This window comes from Aphelocoma coerulescens, chromosome 1 (genome assembly GCF_041296385.1).
Source record: "Aphelocoma coerulescens isolate FSJ_1873_10779 chromosome 1, UR_Acoe_1.0, whole genome shotgun sequence".
Classification (NCBI taxonomy): Eukaryota; Metazoa; Chordata; class Aves; order Passeriformes; family Corvidae; genus Aphelocoma; species Aphelocoma coerulescens.
Window position 1 is genome coordinate 91901078 of NC_091013.1, and position 20956 is coordinate 91922033.

A 20956-nucleotide genomic window follows, 5' to 3' on the forward strand; every position below is an offset into this window, starting at 1 on the left:
CCCCATCTGTAGTTTATACCCATTTACAAATTCTTCCATGGACAACAGTGTTCCACTGATTCAGTGCTTTTAAGTGTTCAAGTATTGACAGAGCTGAGGAGATGTGAGTTGAAAAAAAAAAGAAAAAGAAAGAAGCAAGGAGAAAGAGAAAATCTTTAGATAAAGGAGGTGGTCTTGCAGTTTCAACTTCTTTTGGTACAAGCCCTTAGTGAGAGAAAAAAAGGAAGAAATACTTAAAGAGCAGAAGACATTTAATTAAAAGCAATTTTGTTCATTCAAGAGGACAGGACCCACAGCCTACTGCTTTGACACACAGGAACAAACAACATGAAACTAACATGGGCAACTAAGAACTCTGAAGTCTCTAGTGTGTCACTGCAGAACCACCCACTTTTCCGTTATGGAGTTCCTGAGAGCTGCTCTTCCCAATACTTAAAAGGACTCATAATTCAAGAATGAGGCTTGCAGTGGAACAACTACACTCAGAGGAAAACGTTCCACTCCACAGTATCCAAGACAATTTAGCAAGAAGATTCCACAAGACATTAAATGAATGGAATATCCTACAACTGAAAAAAAACCTCTTTGTAAATCACTAGCTTTTCTGCAAGCAAACATCTCTAGGACTTTGAGTTTTTTAACCTAAAGTAAGTCATTTTATTCCACTTCATTTCTAGACCACACCAAAGACTTCTTTGTTCTTTTCCAATTGTATTAATACTGGTTAAAGTCATTCCTGAAACAGACTCTACCACTTTTTATCTAATTTCTAGTCTCACAAGACTGCATCCCTTTCATCTTGATATATCTACATTTCCCAACTCTTTTTTCCCCTTTCTTAAGGGCTCTATGTCATATTAGATTTATGTTTTGCAATAAAGCTGCACACTTTCTCTTGGGGCAGAACTGTCATTCAATTATGTTATGATGTTAACAGAGTACAAAAATAAATTGATAAACTGCCCTCCTTAAGTAAGGGAACAAAAATGCAGCAGAAGCAGAACTAGGATAAATAATGTGTAAAAAATTTCAACAACTGCTCCTAAGCCCAACTACAGCAGCATCTGCTTAGACAGGATTTAAGGTCTCCATAGCACAACACACTGCTTGAGGAACATGAAATTTCTCATTACAGAGAAATGAGAATGTAAGCTTAAAATTCATGACAAGAAAAAAAACTCCATGTCCTTTCTCCCACTCCAAACTTCATCTCTCCTACAGGCAATTAATCCTACTGTATTCCTGAAATGGAATAGGAAGAATGATGCCTTGGAGGGGAACTACTTAGTTCTTGGGAATTATGCAGCATCATGACATCTTGGCAAAACCAGGATTGCCCCATTTGCTGCAGCAGCAAACTGTGCAGAAAATGGGCCTAGAAAAGTATGACTTTTATTCATCAGCCAGTACCTATGACCATGTTTGCAAATTTATTTTAAATATAATCTTCAAATGGCTGCTCTTCAATTAATTTGAAAAAGTTTCCCCAACTCTCTTGATGTCAAAAGATATGCACTTTGCATAAATGTGCATTAAAATGCCTGGAATTTAAAGTGCTCTAAAGCAAACCTTGTACACAGATTTACAGGAATCCTGGCTAAAAAAGGGAGACGGAAGCCAACGGCTGTAACTCTAAAATTATTCAGTAGATCTTCACAAGAGGCAGGGTCAAGCCAAATCTACTGTCTCAAATATTCCACAGCTGTCACATTCATCTTGCTGCAACATCAAACTCCACCTTGGCTTTAGAGCTCCACCCACACTTTAAAACCACACTAACAGGTATTGCCACCAACAGAAGCAGGTCTGATCTTCCTCAGCCCCAGCATTTTGCTCTCTTCCATTATATCACCACAAGCACTTGTGCAAGTAAGTGCTGAGTCATGTCAGGAATTAATCTGAGTAAAAATAATTTATCTAGATCCACTCAACATCAGTTCCTGAATCCATTTACTGCATGGGTACAGAAGTACTCATGCCAGCAGAAAAGAAGCACCAGAGCAGTACAGAGTGGGAGCAAACCGATGGACAGAAAGAAGGAAGAAGTGGTGTCTTTTAGCTATGATTTTGTTTAAAGTAACTCCTGGTTTTGTGCTTTAACTTCATTTTTAGTCTCTGTATTTCTAGTATTTATTAAATTGGTTTTAAAGCATATTAAAACCAGAGCAACTTCCTCTGCAAATAACCTCTGAAATCTGCAAATAACCTCTGAGATCTCATTTAAACCTGGTTTCCTTTAGTAACCACTATCTAACACTAAATGAAGTTGATGTTTGTTTCATATTCAACACCTAAAACAAAAGACTAATAACAGAACAATTTAATGTGTAACTGCAGTAATACCACTGACACTGTCAGAGGTATTTTTCTGAAAAACAGAGATCCAGTTTGACAAACAATACATAAAATTTTATTTAAATCAGAATTCTAATTATAGACATAGTAGAGTAGGAAAAAGGTCACTGAATGAACTGAGATTTCATTTCTTATGCCTATTTAGAAACATCCCTAAAATCCAAGTAGGCTTTTTTCAACTTCACGAAGGCCAGACCTCCCATTATTTCAGTTCAAAGCTTTCCTCATATGTCACCAATGCACCATAATTTTGAACTCTTTCCCCCCTACCTTTGCAAGACTGGGCTCTACTAAAACTGTTTCCCAGCGCTGCAGTCTATTCAACGTTCAGAATTCAAAGGGTGGCAGAATTTAGATGTACTGGAAAGAAGTCCAACACCCAACGGAAGACCTTCTTAACTATCAGTCCTTGATGAGACAAAATCTTGGAGTGCTGCTCAGAATACTCCTTGCCCTCGCCCCTGACCTCACACCCACCTCGATGACCCCGCGTGTTCTTCACCACCATAGGGAACTCCAGCACTTCCGCCTCATCAATCATTTTGGAAAAATTCTCATGACCACCTGGCAAAAAGAAAACCAACAACATTATGTGCCACCAGTCTGGTGTGGCCAAATTGGGGATGTAATTGCCATACATTCCTCCCACCCTTAGAGCTTAGATAATGCAGAAAAAACTATCAGTTAAGAGGACCTTGGTCATGGAGCATGATCAGACTTTGAAGGTGTTTGTGATGTATGGGATACAAACTCCTACTTCCTTTGGAACTGAAGACACAAGTTGACAAAGGCCTCTTGATCACAACCCGAGAAGGCTCAATCTAATCTTCCAAATCCGAATGCCCCAATTCTACCATCTTGTTCCAGTTTATCCATTTTACTTTATCAACTCCCATCTTTTCAAATGCCCAACAGGAAAATAGCAGACACGTAACACTAGCAACAGTTCCATCCAAACTACTAACCAGGAAAGCAACATAGAACACAATTACAAGGCATAATCCAGAGAGCAGCAACAGACCTTGTCAGTCCACCTCCCCCCTTTTGAAGGCTTAAGTCTCCTGTATCTCATTCTCCCTATACCCTGAAGTAGTACTTCAACCTTTTAATCTCATTGCATCTGTAAGGACCTTAGAGAGTAGCTTTTAATGGCCATTCACACAATTATGGTTGATACTTCAAGGTTACTTGAGTTCAGTTCAAAGAAGGCTGACCACAGCACAAGAAATACAGAAGAGAAAAGTCAGCAGACAAAGGAATGAGCCCCCTCTAACACATCGTGCAGTAAAGTGCAGAAGTCAAGCCAGGACTCTGGTCACAAAGCCAGCAGCAGCCATCACAACCCTGCCATGGAGTTTAACGCATGTCATGGAGTAACATGTCATTCAGCACATCTGGCTTTACTTGGCAAAGTCAGCTCTCACCAACAACTTGATACTAGTGGTTTAAAATAAACAAAAAGAAAAAAGATAAAAAGAAAAGAAACTCATGCTTCTGTCAAATTCCAAAGGCAGGCCCTAACAGAAGTGGGAGGGAGTTATAATCAAACAGGTATGTTCTGCAATTATTCAGCATCATTCATGGTCTCCCCTTCCCGCAAAAAATTAAAAATTCATTCCTTTCTCAACGAGTTAGAGCAACCACATGTATAAAGAAAGGGTATGTTTCTTCTCAAATGTGTTTTCACAGTAATTAATAGAAATAGTAATTCACAGTAATTGATAGAAAGCCATGTTTTTATTTTTGTCTATTTTTTTCTCATTTTGTCAAGTTCCCATTACGAAAGCCTATTGATGCAATCACACGAAGGGGAGAAAAGCACTGGTATTTTCCCAGAAGGAAAGGAAGGTTGAGAGGTATCTTCAGTTCTTTAATAGATTGTAATTAAAAGCAGAAATAGCATCAGGTTAGAAATACCATCAGACAAATGGTTCCTCTAATCTAGCACTCTGTCAGGAACCAGAGATACCAGAGATTCCAGAGGCAAGCACAATAAGCAATAATTAACTGCTTTGGTGGGAAACAAAGCCCAGACTATTGTCAAAAGGTGAACACAAGGGCTTGTACTCTTTGCTACTCTTGTCTTTTCACAGAAACTAACGTATTTGTAGACCCTTTTATTCATATAAGAGTTTAATCTACTTTCAGGTTGCACCAAAGTCTAGTTCTCTGTAATACCCATGACATTTAGTATCCCAAGCTCTTGTCTGTTGATTTGGGCAACTGGAAAAGAACAGAAAGTATTATAGCACTAATAGCCAAAGTCAGTTGCTTGGAAGGCCGGGGTACAGTTCAAGTACTCTTTTCAAAACATCACAAGCTGGTCAACAAAGACAAAACCAGAATCTGGGTGTCGCAACTTTAACTTCCTTTTCTAGTTACCCAAAACTTAGCTGTGGAACTGGCCTCATGCTACTTAAATTTCTATGGATTTCCAAAACTTGATTCCTATCTTTCGCATTGCAAAAGCATAAGCTGTCTAGGCAACTAAGCTATCCTTTTGATCCAACAGCCTTACCATATGAAAAAGTGTCTGGAAGAGGCACACCATGGCCAGCAAGTTCTTGAAACGTCCAGAACTTGTTGACACAGTTGAGGATGGCTTGAGGACGATTCATCAATCGACAGCCCATCTTCTCTAGGTGGCGAAGGACTGTGATGTCGCTGTCACTCTGGACCCAAGGTGTTGGCACACGCACAACCACCACTTGTGGGTAAGCAGTAATGAGCTCCCCTTTCACCCGGAGACCTAAAGAAGGAAGACAAAAACATCCCAGTCTTAAGTCATAAGGTCTCCAGGAGAAGGTAAACAGGCAAAGAAATACTGCACTGTCTGTGATCACAGAGATACCAGACTTCAACAGTTGAGTGTTAAAGCAGCACAACTCTCCCTAGCATGCATCTTAGCAGCTGTACTGTTTCATACATGTCACTCTTAACTCACTTAAAGGACTAAGGAAAAACCAGACTTAATCAGGGAACATCAGTCTTGGGCTCCTTCCCAGGGTGAAGGACGTTTTTTTATAGACTGACACACCTTCTTTTCTACGGGTGTAAGATGCACACTACACTCACATCAGCTGTATCAATAGCTCAGGAGGTTCCTGCCTCCCACCGCTGGTTCTTGCCTACAGGATGCAGTTCATACCTTTCCCAGTCCCAGCGGTATTGATCCCTCTGTTTGTGGTATCACGTTACACAACATATTGCCAAAGTAACAGAGACTAGATACGATCCTTAAAAAAACACAAAAAACCAGCAGTATTTTTAACAGGTAATTTCAACAATCTGATTTATATTAAATAACTACTCAGAAATAACTTTATCAGCTAACAGGGAAGCACCCTGTGACAAAGGCAGGAACTAGAAGAAAGCCAGCTTTGTCACCAAGATCAATATATTACTTAATCATGACCTATAGTTTTACAGGCTAATTCTCTGAAAAAAGAAACACTGAAAGACAAGCTGCAGGAATAGGAATATGACAGGATTGGACGGGAAGGCATCAAGCTCAATGGAGACAGTCTGGCATCTGAGGACGGGAAAAGACAAACAAGATTTGATATTCACTTTATTTGCCTTATGTTCAAAGCAAAACTTTATGACTTCAGCATAAAATTCTCAGCTCACACTGCTGTCAGCACCTTAAGGGTTACAAAACAAAAGGTGAGCTGAGAAATCACAGTGCATCTGCATTTTGTGCCTACCAAAGGCCAGTTGTAACTATTGAGATCTAACCAAATTTTATTACCTGATAACTCTATTTCAAAGACGTTACTTTACAAATACAGACTCGTATCTACTCTACCTAGAGGCACAGACTGTCAGGCAATATATGTCATTTCAAGGTGCATTAGAATTAATTGGGGGGGAGTTGGAGAGGAAGGGGGTGAGAAGAAGGGGTGGTTTCCCCTCTCTGTACTTCCTTTTTTTCTCCCAACCTGTTCAAGTACTTCAAAATACAAGGATATATTTTAGAGCTTGCATTAAATATAATGAAGCAACCACCTAACTCCCAAAATGGAAGTTGAAATGTGCTGCCCAGTCCTCAGGAGAACACAGAACCACGCTCTGGAAAGGCCAAAACAGAGCCACATCCAATACAAATCCCTTTTTCCAATCCCCACAGCCATAATTGCACAGAGATGAGCAAACATAAGCAGACGGGTGCTCTGGCTGCTCACCTCATTAGCACCAAGCACTGCCGCATTGCAGCTGACATGACTCGCGTGTTTAAGCAAGCAGGCTTCAGACACACACACACACCCCATTTTAGAGAGGCATCTCAAGCAAGATTAAAAACAAGACACTGCTACAAACCTAAGCAGACTGTGAACAGCACAAAATGGACTACCATCTCCTTTAGCCAAAAAAGGAGAACAGATTCAGCAAGCAAAAGATTTTTAACTCATTAGTCAGATTCCACCTTACACATGTATTTTTTCCATTTAGGTGCATGCCCAATTACACCCACTTTTTGCCAATGTAATTGCATGCATGTCCTGATCCACGTGCAAGCTGTGCAACAATCATTTTAAAAAGGACTGCATTTTCTACACAGCCCCAAAATTGCCACCGTTATCTGTGTTGTGAACCAAAACGACACAGTTTTCCAATTCATAATCTCTCAGTCTATTTTGTTGTTTTGCTTTAAAGTCACGCCACATGCTGAAGTTTTGCACCATGGAGTCTGAAAAAGAAAAACAGCAGTTTGAGGAGATGTGTTTGCCTCACCTGGAATTCTCCTGAATACCTGTGCTAGACTTGACTATCAGACTGGTATAAATTTAGTCAGGCCACCATCCCCCTTGAAGTGACTTTGGAAGTACAATGATTTATCAACAGAACAGTCTGAGCTTTTGTTGCAGATTCAGTCATATTCTCTGGTCTGGATACTGTTCTCCCCAGAACAAAAAAATATTCTCTCCCCTTACAGAAGGCAGTTTACAAACAAAAAGAAGAGCTACTCAATGAAATGTATAATTTGAACCACTACTACTGACATGCGCCATAAAAATTAGCTGCAGTCTCCCAGCAACACAGTGCTGCAAACAGAAGCAGCTTTATTACAGTAAAAAGGAGAGGCAGATTCTGCCATTTTGGAACAAGCATGCATTCAGCATTCCATCTGAGACCCATCAGTTAACAATCAGGTTAATGGTCACTACTGCCAAGTGGGCTGATAAAATAATATTTATTCACTATCATGCGCTGAAAGCAGTAACACAGAAGATATTAATGCATACGGTTATTTTTTTCCAAAGAACCGATTCATGAATGCAAAGAGGAATAAGGGAAAAAAAAGACTACAGAGATGTCACTTAAAGAGTGGTTAAGAGGTAATCCTTTTTTTTTTTTAACTATAGATAGTGCTAAGTTGAAAGAGACCCACAAGGCTCATCATGTCCAACTCCTAGCACTGCACAGAACACCCCAATAATCACACCATGTATCCAAGAGGATTGTCCAAATACTTTCTGAACTCTATCAGGCTTGGTGATGTGACCACTTTCTTGGGGAGCCTGTTCCAGTGACTAACCACCCTCTGGGTGAAGAACTTTCTTCTAATATCCAACCTAAACCTCCCCTGACACAGCTTCAGGCCATTTCCTCAGGTCCTGTCACCGGTCACAAGAGAGAAGAGATCAGTGCCTGGCCCTCTGCTTCCCCTCATGAGGAAGCTACAGACCACTCAAGGTCTTCCCTCAGCCTCCTCTTCTCCAGGCTGAACAAACCAAGTGACCTTTTTCACAGTACAGCACACAAAACTGCAGACAGCTGAGATGAACCCTCTTTTCTTTGCAGTAATAGAGCCTGATCCCAAAACAGTAATAGCAGGTTACACTCACTATTACAGCCCATGGACAATGAACTGACCTCACAAACGAAGGCAGATGCTCAGATCATACAGAAATACCCTGACAAACTACAAGCTGGTCCATTTGTTGGCTTTTTCAGTGGATACCCACAACATTGCAGACACAGCGAAGAGACAGCTAAACAGTCCTTTGAAGTATCAATACTATAAGCCAGGAAAGGGACGTTTCAAGCTTATCCAATACTAACAACTTTCTCATCATGTAACAACCATTTTACCAGTGCCTGAGGAACAATTTCTTAAGTTAGCATAAAATATTTGGGTATTCTTTGGTTCTATGATGTAAAGACTCCTGAGTTGGAATATCACACAACAAAAACAGATGTAAACCCTGCTCTTGAACAAGACCTATTCTTTCACTCAGTTCCAGCTGTCTTTGTTCTTCCTCTGCAAGACAAAATTCTCCAAAATGGAACATGGTACATCTGTAACATTATACACCAATCATAACAGTATTCAGACAAAGTACAAATGGAATTCTGAATTGTAATCACCTGGGAATTAACTTGACCAGTTACGACATATCCCTCAAAGTCAGAGCCTCAAGTTTCTCTCAAAAACAGCTCAAAGTAGCACATGATAGAACTGAGTGGGTACGTGCATGATTATTCATCAGCTGGCCCAACCAGTCCTCCTGCTTTTCACTCCCAAAGAACAGCAGGCAAGCTTAAAATGCAAAGCAGCTGGTCTCTGCTAAAAAGGGTTATTTTAACCCAAACAGGTAGAAGCCATCACACAGACCTGTGAAAACCACAGAAAACAGACAGAGGATTAAACTGTACTGAAGACAGAAGAAAAAGGCAGAGATGATTACTGCTGTTACCTGTAAGATCAGAAGATACATATCTATATACCCTTATAAAGTTTCTGAGACACTAACCCCCAACATGGAAGAGCCTATTTTCATAGTAAGGTACTCAGGATGACAGCTGCCTCTCAGAAACCTGATTTAGTACAATTTTAGGGTGGACGCACATACTTTGGAAAAAAACCCCACAATGATGGCATTATGGATGGCTAAAAAGGATCAAGATTTCAAGCAACTGTGTGTGGCTTCTGAACATTTTAATTCACATTCAAGCAGTATTTTAAATTGCTTACATTTTTGAAACTCATTATATTCAGTTTCCAGCCTACACAAATCCCTTCCAATCTCTAGAAGAATCATTCATCAGCAGATTAGTAACTACTGCAAAGCAATATCTCATGTCCAGTTTGCATGTTACAAACAACTGTACTTTTAGCTGAAACAACGCAAATGTTTTCACAGAAAGAACGGAGTTTCAGAAGTAAGTCTAAAAACTCAAAGACTGCAAGGACATAAAAAATAATTTCAGATGCTTTATATATCTTGATTTAGCAAACATCAGGCACTTTTAACAAAAGATTAAACCTTAGTAATATTAAATAAGTTTATAAAAGACCAAGCTTTTCTCTGTGCCTGAAGACAGCTGGTAAACTGCCTTGCTACCCATGGAAGCCCATGACCTATCAAGCAACATTTCTGATCAAACAGATCAAAAAAGCAGGAATGATGCACAAAAGGTGGGTTTGCCAAAACTTCCTATGCAGTGCTGCCATGCATTCAGTAACATAAAACATTCCAGTCGTTGCCTTCTTTCAAATTGACTTCCAAATGTATACATTTCACAGAATTTGTCTGAGAACTGTGTGACTATAAGAAGTGCCCAAATACAACAACAAAGTTAATTATTCCAGGTACAACATGGGTAACTATGCAAAGAATCCTCACTGTGTGGCCTCAGCTGCCACAGGCTGCCATTTCAACTTCAGTGACTACCTCTGTCTTTAGCAAAACCCCTAATAAATACCAGCTCTCTGAAATACATAAGTAAAACAAAGCAGGAAAAAAGTGTTTCAGTATTCAGACAGATCCTGTATGTGGAGCACTTTTTCTAACAGGCATTCCAGCATATAAGTGGAATAACGGTTGGTCATCGTGCATAGAGCATTACAAAAAATAAAATCTGAATCAAATTTCACAAGCACAAAACATACACCAGCTCCCACCACATTCCCAACAGGAGCTAGCAGGGTCTGGGAACTTCTAGATATATTACCCAGATTTTTCCTCAGAGATCTGTATGCTACCCTTGAAAAGTCTCCAGCTCTCAGAACTTGGTTACACAAATTTATTCATCCACCCATCCATGGAGTTGCTAACGTTTCCCAAATGAACAGTCACTCAGCAAGCAGGCTATAATGAATTCAACTCAGTCAGCTGGGAAAAGCAGGCAAGACTTCTATCACACAAACCTTTCCTCGTATTTTGACGATATTACATCCTGCTACTTGCTCTTCACAATTCATCAGTTGTTCTCACAGGCATCACTGAATTTTGATACAAGCCTGGACTCACTCCTGGTCTCAAATCAGTGCATTCCTATTTCTGGTTCATCTGTCCTTCCAATATCTGTCACCCACAAGACACTGCATAATATTTGCATTAAATCATTATAAAGTGTTTAATAATTACTTACAGTTTACTTGCAGGGAATTAAACGTGTTTCACCCTAATTGCCATGTAAAAGCAAGCTTACAGCTCAAAAGGGAGGTATCCCAAACTTTAATAGCAGATTACTGCAATAACAAGTTGTACATTCTCTCACCAAACTCAACCACAACTAAATCTCTAAAATTTTTAAAACTCAGCATACTTCAAACATACATTCTGCCAAGACTGTGGCAGAATTTAGGAATAATTAACAGAAGTAGAATTAACATTAACCAAATACTACTCTATACCTCAAAAGCTTGCTCCTAAGTTTTTCAACTTCCTTTTTCAAACCTTGTTTGAAAAATGTAACTTCATTGAAATATATAAGTATTTTGGAGCAATTGGCAGTTCCTGGGGGTTTTGCCAAAGACAGAGGTAGTCACTAAAGTTAAATTCCTCTTCTGAGAAGTGGCTGCTTGTGGTAGCTGTATGCTAGATAAAGTATCACACTTTAAATGCAATTTTATTTGAACCAGAACTTAACCTCTGAAAAGCAGCTAAGCACTGAAATTTTAGAGAACCACCAATTTATTAACACAAAACTGAACTTCCCCCTTTGCAGTTGCCCAGGAATTTTCTCTGTATCACTTATCACCTGACAGCCACAGTTTATTAGTCTGAACATTAAGTTGTCAAAATTCTCAAAAATTTCACTGCCATGTAAAAGTCTCTTTGATATCTAGTATTACCAAGCTATTTTTTACTCTAGTGCCCACAGAAACAGACTGCTACAATAGTTCTTGCTGGGTGTTTTAAGTTCGTATTCTCTCCCTTCCTATCCTACTCACTAGTTTTTTCAAATCCAATTAAGAAGTGCTAACATTCAACTCTGTGTGCTTAATATGACCTCACTCCCCCCTACAGAAACTTAACCAGAAAGGCTTTCCCACCAAGATACACTTCCATACCTCAGCAATTCCAAGGAAATCACACAGAGCAGAGACAAAACTGACCTCTCTAGAACAGTACTATGCCACCATATTCTGAAAAAAAAGTATTTTGGAAACCAGGAGCTGTATATTTAGCAAGGCCTTATGATGAAACCTTTATCTAAACCCACTGCTCAGCAGAGAACACACTTCAAAAGCAAACATCTGTTTATAATCCAGACATTGTATTTTTGTTTCTATGTGGTTTAGGTGAAACCTCTTGTATCTCATTAGGATTTCTGTACAATAGTTCCACCAGGTGATCTCAGAACATTCCTGGGTCAACTAAGTATGCTTGACAGTGTTTTAGAAGTCTAAAGCATCCTCAACTGAGAAAACACCCACTTGTGGCAGGTATCTGTCCTGCATCATCTACCCAGAGCTCACCAACACTGAGAGCCTTAGAAATAACAAGTTCTGGAATCTCCTTCCCAACTCAAATGCCGAAAGTCATAAACAATCCCATCCTAAAAAGCAACTCTTCAGTGTTACAGAACAAGAACAGAGTCATAAAATCATTAAGGCTGTAAAAATCCTCTAAGATCAAGTCCAACCATTAACTTAACATTGCTAAATATATGTAAACTAACCTTACTGTAAACTTACTCCACTCTTAACACTCACTCAGTCTTTCCCATGTTTTACATGTGCAGTTTCTGCTCATTTTGAATAGCAGGTGAAGAAAAAAAGTTAAGGATACACCTGAAAAGAAAAAAGCATGTTTGGAAAGATCTTTCCAAAAGTAGAAAGAAATCCCAAGGAAGATTTCAAGCAACACAGAACGAGTTCTCCTCCCATCTGAGATGAATCTACATTTTTTCATCTAGTATCAAAAAACTACTAAATACCTTTAAAATGCCTAACATAAAGCACCTCATCTCTCTCTGCTACCAAACAATACCTTCTTACATCAGGAGATGCCCTTTTTTTACTTAAGCAAGTGCTGAAGCCAAGTGGACAAGTATCCAACGTGAGTTTTCAATTTGTAATGAAGGCACAGATTATTCATAGCTGTCTCCCATAACAGAAAAGATACCTAGAAGAATATCTTCACTGTCAGAAACTTTTAATAATTATATCAAACTCCCTGTCCTTTCCAATTTTTCCTAAATATGTTTAGCTGAGCCTGAATTCTGGGGAATGGAAAGATCCTCTCAGTTTATTGTTTGGACCTGTCACTGCAGTCTAAGGCCTTCCCAGTCAAAACTGCATCAAATTTATGAATTGGAAGCACTTATTTTGGAAACAAATGCATCCTTCTTAAAGGAAGGAATTTAGCTGTAGTATTTTGGGAAAAAAATTGCATTAAAACTGACTCTAAAGGTTGCAGAGATAGTATCAATTCCTGCCAACTGGGACAGTCTGTTTCTGTGGGAGTTTTTTATTGTGTCAGAGAAAAACTTGTACTTGACTTGGACATGTAGTATACAACAGTGTCAAGTGTCATCGTGAGTACAGTATTTTCCTACTAGAACATCTTCACCCCCCTAAAAAAGTTGTTCTAGACCAAAAGCTATAACCCAAAATGTCTTAGTTTTGACAGACATTAATACAAAACCACACACAAATCAAAGCTAGAGAAGAAAGAATTCCATGTTTCCCACACTTCTGAAAGCACACTCACTGAGTATGTCTCCTCTTTCTGGCCTTAGAGGGTTAAAACTACACTGCAGTAGCTGTACACATGCTTCATGACCACATTGTTATGAAAATACAGATATAACACCACAGTATTATTTCTCACCTGATCTGGATGGACAAGCTTCCACCTAGTCACAAAAACATGTCAACTAATTAAGATACTTACTTAGTATCCCTAATTAATACACTCCATACAATCTATAACTTCCTTCTTAAAAGAAAATGTTCCTCATTATTACACAGGTACACAGTCCTTCCAACCAGTCCAGTCAAATAAAAATATCATGTAGTGGTAGTACTGTACTCACAGACAGCTGGCTAAAGCAAGTAGAACAGACATCACCCCCTGTCAGCTTGTTCTGACCTTTGAAGGCAACACATTTAAGAGATCAGACAATCTAGATCTAGACTGCAAGGGTAATTCTGAGTTTACCAATTCCTGCAAGCTTTCTTTATAAAGTATCTTTATAAACACTTACTCTACACTACAAGTTCTAAAGCTCTCTTGTCTTTCCTGAAATGATCACCTGCCCAATTTACAAAGAAACAAATATCACTAAAGGGCTACAGTTCTCATCACAAACAAGTCAATGCCACAGAAGAGAAACAAAAGCTTTTTTACTGCTTCAGGTATGACAAGTCTCCTTAGTTCATTTATCTCTTCCACAGCTTCCTCAAAGAATCCCCTTTAAATATTTGCAGATTACATTTTTCTTCAAGTTCTTCCACTTTACAGCAACACAATCACAGAATTTCATTACCAAATGCTACTCTTGATCTGTTCTTAGTAACCAAATTGCAATTTACATTCATTCCTAGACTCTGCCTCTAACAACTTAAAAAGATTAAAAACTACAAAAGGAAAAGGTTTAACAGCATGATATGAACCTTGGAAGACTCAAGCAAGAAAGAGGAAGAAATGAATGCCTCTTTAGAATTCCTGTGTTGGAGAAAGCACTCGCATAAGGTTGTGGTTCTAAGACAATTTAAGTCACTGCTGCTGCCAACAGTTTTACTCTCCAGCTCCATGCAATCCTATGGTGGCATGTAGTGCCACCCACTCCCTATCACTCATACACAGACCCACTGGTGAGCTGGTAAACTTCCTACACCAGCAGGAAACTCTTCTGTTGTGGAATTCAATTTCTGCAGGTATTGCAAGCTGAACAAGCTCACTGTAGGATCTGATCAATCCAGGTGTCAACTGCAACAGAGAAACCTGGATCACAGCAATGACAGCAAGGATCTGAACAGTTTAAATTGTCAGGATAGTGATGTTTTGAGACTGTAGAATTCTCTATATTGAGGTGGGTATGTTTCTGCATTTACAACTCGATGGTCACTATGCTAGCCCAGCCTCCAACTTTGTAAAAACAAACCAATCAGACCGATTTCTGTTTCTCCAACTCCTGTCCTCCTGACCTATGCAGATAATACATTCTCCAGTGGCTTCCACTCTCTCAGGCTAAGAAAAATTTGCAGCAAAACTGCTACAAAGGCCCAGCTGCCAGAGTTGTTCAAGCAGGACTAACAATTACAAGCAATAAGACATGCAGTTTACATGTACAGTATCCTTTTTGCCTGCAACCACTGAACTTACTCAACTCAAAGCATCCACAAAGGGCATACACTTTCAGAATCCTGCCTCACCTTTAGTCCCAAGCATGTAAGGAGGAGTGCACAAAGAACCATTTTAGTCTTAGGCCAGAATGATCCTGGGAAGATTGACAGAAAAATCAAAAGGTAGCAGGATATGAACATACACATCTCAAAAATTTCCAGTCAATACTAAGATATTTCTACCTTTTTACCTGCACTTACACCATGACTTCAACGCATAATCCCTCCTCAGTTGGCAGCTGGATAGTTTGCATGCCTGAGGTACTGTGATGAATGGATAAAGGCTCCTTTAGAAGGACAGGCTGTGAATATGAGAAGGGTTTGTGCTCCACACAAGGGAGCAGATCACATGCATACAGCTCTGCTTTGGAGCGCACAGAGCTAGACAAGAGCCCAGGAACTGATACAGCATGCTAACACATTGTGACCAAGTATTTGGACCACCTACTCCATGAGGGTGGTCTAACTTTGTGTCAGACTGCCCCGAGAGGCTGTGGAAGCTTCATCCTTGGAGATATTCAAAACCTGACTTGATATACCCCAAGCAACCTGATCTAACTTCAGAGCTGGATCCAGCTTTCAAGTTGGCCGCTGCGACTAGAAGGTTGGTCCAGGTGGCTTTTAAAGATCCCTTTGAAACTCAATTATCCCTATGATTCTCTGGGGCCTTCTCCTGCAGTATGCCTGGCCTCTTAAATTATTTATTGTTATGCCTGGCTGTAACAGTAGGTTGCTTGCTCCACAACGTCCTGTTTCACAGCTCAGACTAGATCTGTGGGTTCACTGGGCAACATCCTTCCTTTTTTTCACATTATCAAGATCACCTGACAAGTTCTTACAGTCATCAAAAATTAAAAATCAAGTTCTTCATGATGGAAGTGGAAAGTGCTTTTATAGGTTTGACAGTTGCAGCAGGGAGACAGGATCCAAGGCCTGATTCCCTGACCACAAGGAAACTTGGGAAGAGATCAAAGAAGAAATTTAATATATGGTAAAGGCAAACCCTGTCTGGAAAGCAAAGTAACAAAGGGGGGAAAGAAGTTGTGAAGCTTTTAATGTTAAGCTCTAAAGAAACAACTGAAAAGAGCCATCGTACACCATCATTTCATTTTCCTGGTGGAATTAGTCATCCAACAAGACAGGCCTTCACAGAAAGATGTAGGTGCAGAAAATCATCAGGGGCACAAAGGGTAGTCCCTTTTAGGTCCTGAGTTAAGTTTGAATCTAGTTTTGTGGAACAAAAGCTACTTCAAACCTTTAAATTTTTAAGGTACTTACCAAAAGTCTGTCTCAGTGGGAAAAAAGTCTGTCTCACTGGGAATAAGCAGAGATGGACTGCACTCCAAACAAAAGAGAGTCAAACCTTTAATCTGAACCTACAGGATATTCCTGAATGTTGTCTGAGACAGGGAAACAAGGACACATAGTAACACTAGCAGGAAAACATGGTATGGCCTCTTCTGTTATTAACAACAACCTTCACTCCGAAGAAAAAGGCATGATATAGGAAAGAAAGCTGCCCCACAACATGGAGAGACAAGATTTGCATGGCTCTGCTTTCTAGAACAGTGTGGTTGGTGCAGGGAATCCTGAAGCTCCCAAAAAATAATTTCATGATCATAACAAGCAGCTGCTTCTGCCATGGCAGGCTCAGCCAGGCTCACTAGTGCTCCCTTCGTACTTCCTATTAAGAAAAGTCTCAACTCAAAGCAGGGCATCCTGCCTGACCACAGAACTAAGAATGTAGCTCACCCTGGGACTTCTGTTCCTCATCCAGGAACAGAAAGCCCAACACTTCACGTTGATATCCAAAAGTAATATATTACTTTTTTAATATATATGAATATATCCTTAACCATGAAAAACAGCCTGCAAGGCACCTCATAAAATATGAAATATAAACACTGAAAGCAGTGCTGTCAAAAGAACCCAAACTGAATTCCAAGAATGGAATAAGCCAATTTCCAAAGTAGCTGAGAAGTACAATAACAATGGGGACACGCCAATTTACATATACATGAAACAAGTATGAGGGAGAACAAGGTACAAGAGCAAACCCCCCAGGTACTTAGACAGGTAAAATTCCTCAGTCTCATTGACTGAATACATATGATCTTGAATGTAAATGTATCCATGGACTACTACTCAAAGATGAGTATTAGATTACCCAAGTAATTAGTTATCATTCCAGCACTCCTGTTTTCCCCTACATGTACATTTTTCAAAACCTGGATAGTAAACAGTGTTGATACACCCAGCACAGTCCCTATGTGCACATACTTTATTTACAAAGAATGTAGGCATTCAATATTGTATTCAAAAGCTACATTAAGAGGAAACTATTGCAGCCACAAAGTCAAGCACACAAAGGTTAGAAAAAGCCACAACTAAGGATGTCTATAGCACTGATCTACTACCCCACACTTATACTGTCTTCAATTACACAAACATGTATTTTTCCCCACAGCAGATACCTAATGTGCACAGAAGGTACAGCACCCAATAAACATGCAGCTACTGAGGACTGTATTTTCTTTTACATTGTTTAGTGGGTAATCCATGGATTGGTATACTGAAATCCTTGCTTGAAACACACCACTATTAATTTCTCTTGAGTTTTATTTATTGTGCTTTTTGCAGTAATATCTAAGCTCTTCACAATCATAATTAATTTTGTTAACACCACAGGATATCAGTGAATATTCTACTGATCTCCCAGATGTGGGAGGGAAACCCAGAGGTAAGTGTTGATGAAGGAATTCTAGATGCCACATTTGGGAGACCATGATTTCTCAGTTGCTTATGCTGTTCTGATTGACTTTATTTGTGGATCTAAGTATTCAGCACTTTCACAAAGCTGATCCTAGTATCCAAAGTCTGGGCACTCAGAAAATGCAAAAACATGCAATTAAAGGCAATTTCTGAGCAGTTCAATTTAAATCACTAGACTAACATTTTTCTTCCAGCTATGTTCTGCTTCAATTGTCACAAATTCTTGCAATCACAAAAAAGGCATCCTACAAATTGTCCTCTCCACCATACTGCAAGTTACATTTCCAGAGCAGAACACCCTGTACTTTGAAGGAGGCTGACGAAAAAGTAGTAAGTAATTAAGTAATTTAAAATGTAGTAGCTGAAAACAAATACACAACAAAGAAGACAAAATTCCAAAATTTTCCGATTTCTAGGTTTTGGTCATTTGCTGTTGCTACTCATAACAATATTTTATCTTCATACTTGCAGATAATCAAAAGCAAACTTAATCCCTTGGCATCTAAGTAACATCTGACACTGCGGAAGAGCACCTGAGGGTGAGACCAGTTTCACCTCCCACAGAGGCTCTGAGGCCCAAGCTGACAGCTAAGCGCCAGCAGCCTCTCTGTGGACCAGCACTTCAGATGAACGGGCTCCCACCTCAGTAAGTATTTATGCAACCAACTGGCAGAGGAATGTTTCCCTGCAGGAGAGAAAGTCTCCAAAAGGTCTGATCCCACTCCAGGCACTGGAAGTCAGCAACTACTGCGAGCAGCTGGCTTTGCCCCAAATTCTCACTCCCCACTCAGCACCCCATAGCATTCCCCCTAGACGTAACACCTGTGTGCTTCCACTGCCTTTCTGTCCCACTTTGATTCTGTACTCCTTATTTTTCCAGGTAATTTCCAAACCACGGATTTCTCCTACTGTCATGCAGTTTCTTTGTCTGTAATTTTGAATACCACGGTAACCACTCAATTGCCTGCCTTGCCTTCAGACTAGTTTTCCATTTGAGGCTCCTTATTCAGTTTGCAAGTTTGAACACACAACCCATGCTCCCACCAGTTTCAATCTCCAATTTCCTTCATGAGGGAAGCAGCTCCTTATCTAGCACAGGTTTCTCTGCAATCACTTCCTGTTACCGTTTCTTTTTCCAGCATGTTTGCCAAGTACACTGCCTTCACACCAGATTTTTCTCCACTGACACCTTAGTCCCCAGTCCCTTACCACTTTCAATCATCTTGTCTCCACTGCATTTGAACGGACCATTCAGGTCTTTGTGTCAGTGAGAAGAGGTATAACCAATACGAAAGAAGATCTCTATTTTAAATTGCGTGCTCAGACCAAACCGTATGTCCCATCCCACAGCAGACAGAAGGCCACACCACCAGAGGTCCTTTCTTTTGCATAATACAGGACTATGTTTCAAGTGTTTTAGCTGTGAAGCTTAAAACAAGCTTCTAAGATGCTTAAGAGATTATTTTTTGAAATGGTAGTAATTTGGGACAAATTTTTGTCTACTTTCACTAGCAAAAGCCACTTCAGTCAAATGGAGTTCCTGTTCCAAGCTAGTCCTTCCGAAAACATCCTTACAGATTTGGGGAAAAACATTCCTTTTTCCTTGGAGTGCCCTACTTCCACTGAATGACTTGGCAAAAAGTTCACAAACTCCCTCAAAGAGACATTTAAGAGTCTGATGTATATTAATAAGGAAGGACAAATTCTAAGCAATAAAAATCTGATGCAAAGGTTTAGCCCACTGCAATGTTAAGATGGGTGATGTGAGACTCATCTGCAATGCCAAAAAAACCCTCATTCAATGTTTTATCAGATATAAATACATCACTTAAAACAGAATCAGTACTAAAACTCGAAATTTCCACACCCGAACTAAGCAAAGTAGCAGTTTTGTACCAGTGTCACCTGTCTGGCCAACAGATGAAACCATGTTTTTATTTTGTTTCATACATAAGACAGAAAGCAAACCAATATGCTCTTCTTACTGGAAAGCAAGGAAGAAGGCATTACAAATTAGGACATCTCATCCATTTGCCATCTTGAGTGTCTCAAATTATACTTTTAAATAAATCCTGACTTTACCAGGAAGTAAGCATAATGTCAGGACATCAGCAATTTCAGCAGTTAGGTCAACCATTCAGATGTCAAAGCAAGTAACTTTTATTGGGGGTCGGGAAAACCAAAGAATCTCTTCATTAATTCAAGACCTTCACAGTACTGTCTGGAGCATAACAAGAAACTTGGAAGAAGCAGCTTGACTTTTCACACTAGGTTCACAAAGGGATTCTGGCACTTTTCACAGTAAGCATTTTGTGGTGGTGAAGATACCCTTTTACCTCATGATTCAAGGACAGTTACTTGGACATGGAACCCAAAAATTGACACAGTCATCAGAACACAGAGTCTTCCTAAGTTGGTGTCTCTCCATATCATATCAATCTGTTTGTGTTACATAAAGCATACATCTACCAGGTCAAAGACGAAAATATTCCATCTCTAAGGTCAGGGCATGAACCTGGGAAGAATTACATTCCATTACTATCTCAACCAAAGACAGATGTTAGACAAGTCTCTTAACAAGTCTCTTACATCCATGCAAATGCCCCAAACTCCAGATTCTATGCACTCACAGCTCTTTTCTCCATGTGATGGATCAGTAAACTCCTAAGAAGGCTCAGCAGAGATGAGCAAATATGATGTGCCTGTGAAGCTCTGGGAAAATATGGGAAGTGACTCACCACAGCTGTGGCTAGGAAAGTTGACCTTACCATATGACAAGGTGACTAGAGGGGCAGAGTACCCCTTCCACAAGGAAAGGCTGAGAGAATTGGGAATGTTCAGCCCAGAGAAGACGTTGGGGTGACCTAATTGCCTCCTTTTAGTACCTGAAAGGAGACTACAAGAAAGATGTTGAGTATTTACAAGGGCACATAGTGACAGGACAAGGGGGAAGGGCTTTAAACTGAAAGAGGGTGGATTTAGATTAGGTATTAGGAAGAAATTCTTGACTGTGAGGTGCTGAAGCATTGGCACAGGTTGCCCAAGGAAGCTCTGGCTGCCCCATCCCTAAAGTGTTTAAGGCCAGGTTGGACAGGCTTTGAGCAGCCTGGTCAAGCAGAAGGTGTCCCTGCCCATGGCAAGGAGGGTGACACTAGATGGTCTTTAATGTTCCTTCCAACTCAAACCATTCTATGACAAAAGAGACCGAAAGGTGGCTTTTAAGATAAAGGTTTGTAAGTTAGG

At 39.9% G+C, this 20956-nt stretch overlaps 1 protein-coding gene across 6 annotated transcripts in view; it reads right to left on the reverse strand.

Moving 5' to 3' along the window:
- Nucleotides 1-20956, reverse strand: part of RIMKLB (ribosomal modification protein rimK like family member B) — a 42047-nt gene that overhangs the window by 4323 nt on the left and 16768 nt on the right. For all 6 annotated transcript variants that reach the window (XM_069017394.1, XM_069017367.1, XM_069017374.1 and 3 more), the window contains 2 exons: nt 4874-5104; nt 2833-2919 (listed from right to left, as the gene is read on the reverse strand). In XM_069017394.1, coding sequence (XP_068873495.1) covers nt 2833-2919; nt 4874-5104 — 318 coding nt within the window. The remainder of the gene's footprint in view (nt 1-2832; nt 2920-4873; nt 5105-20956) is intronic.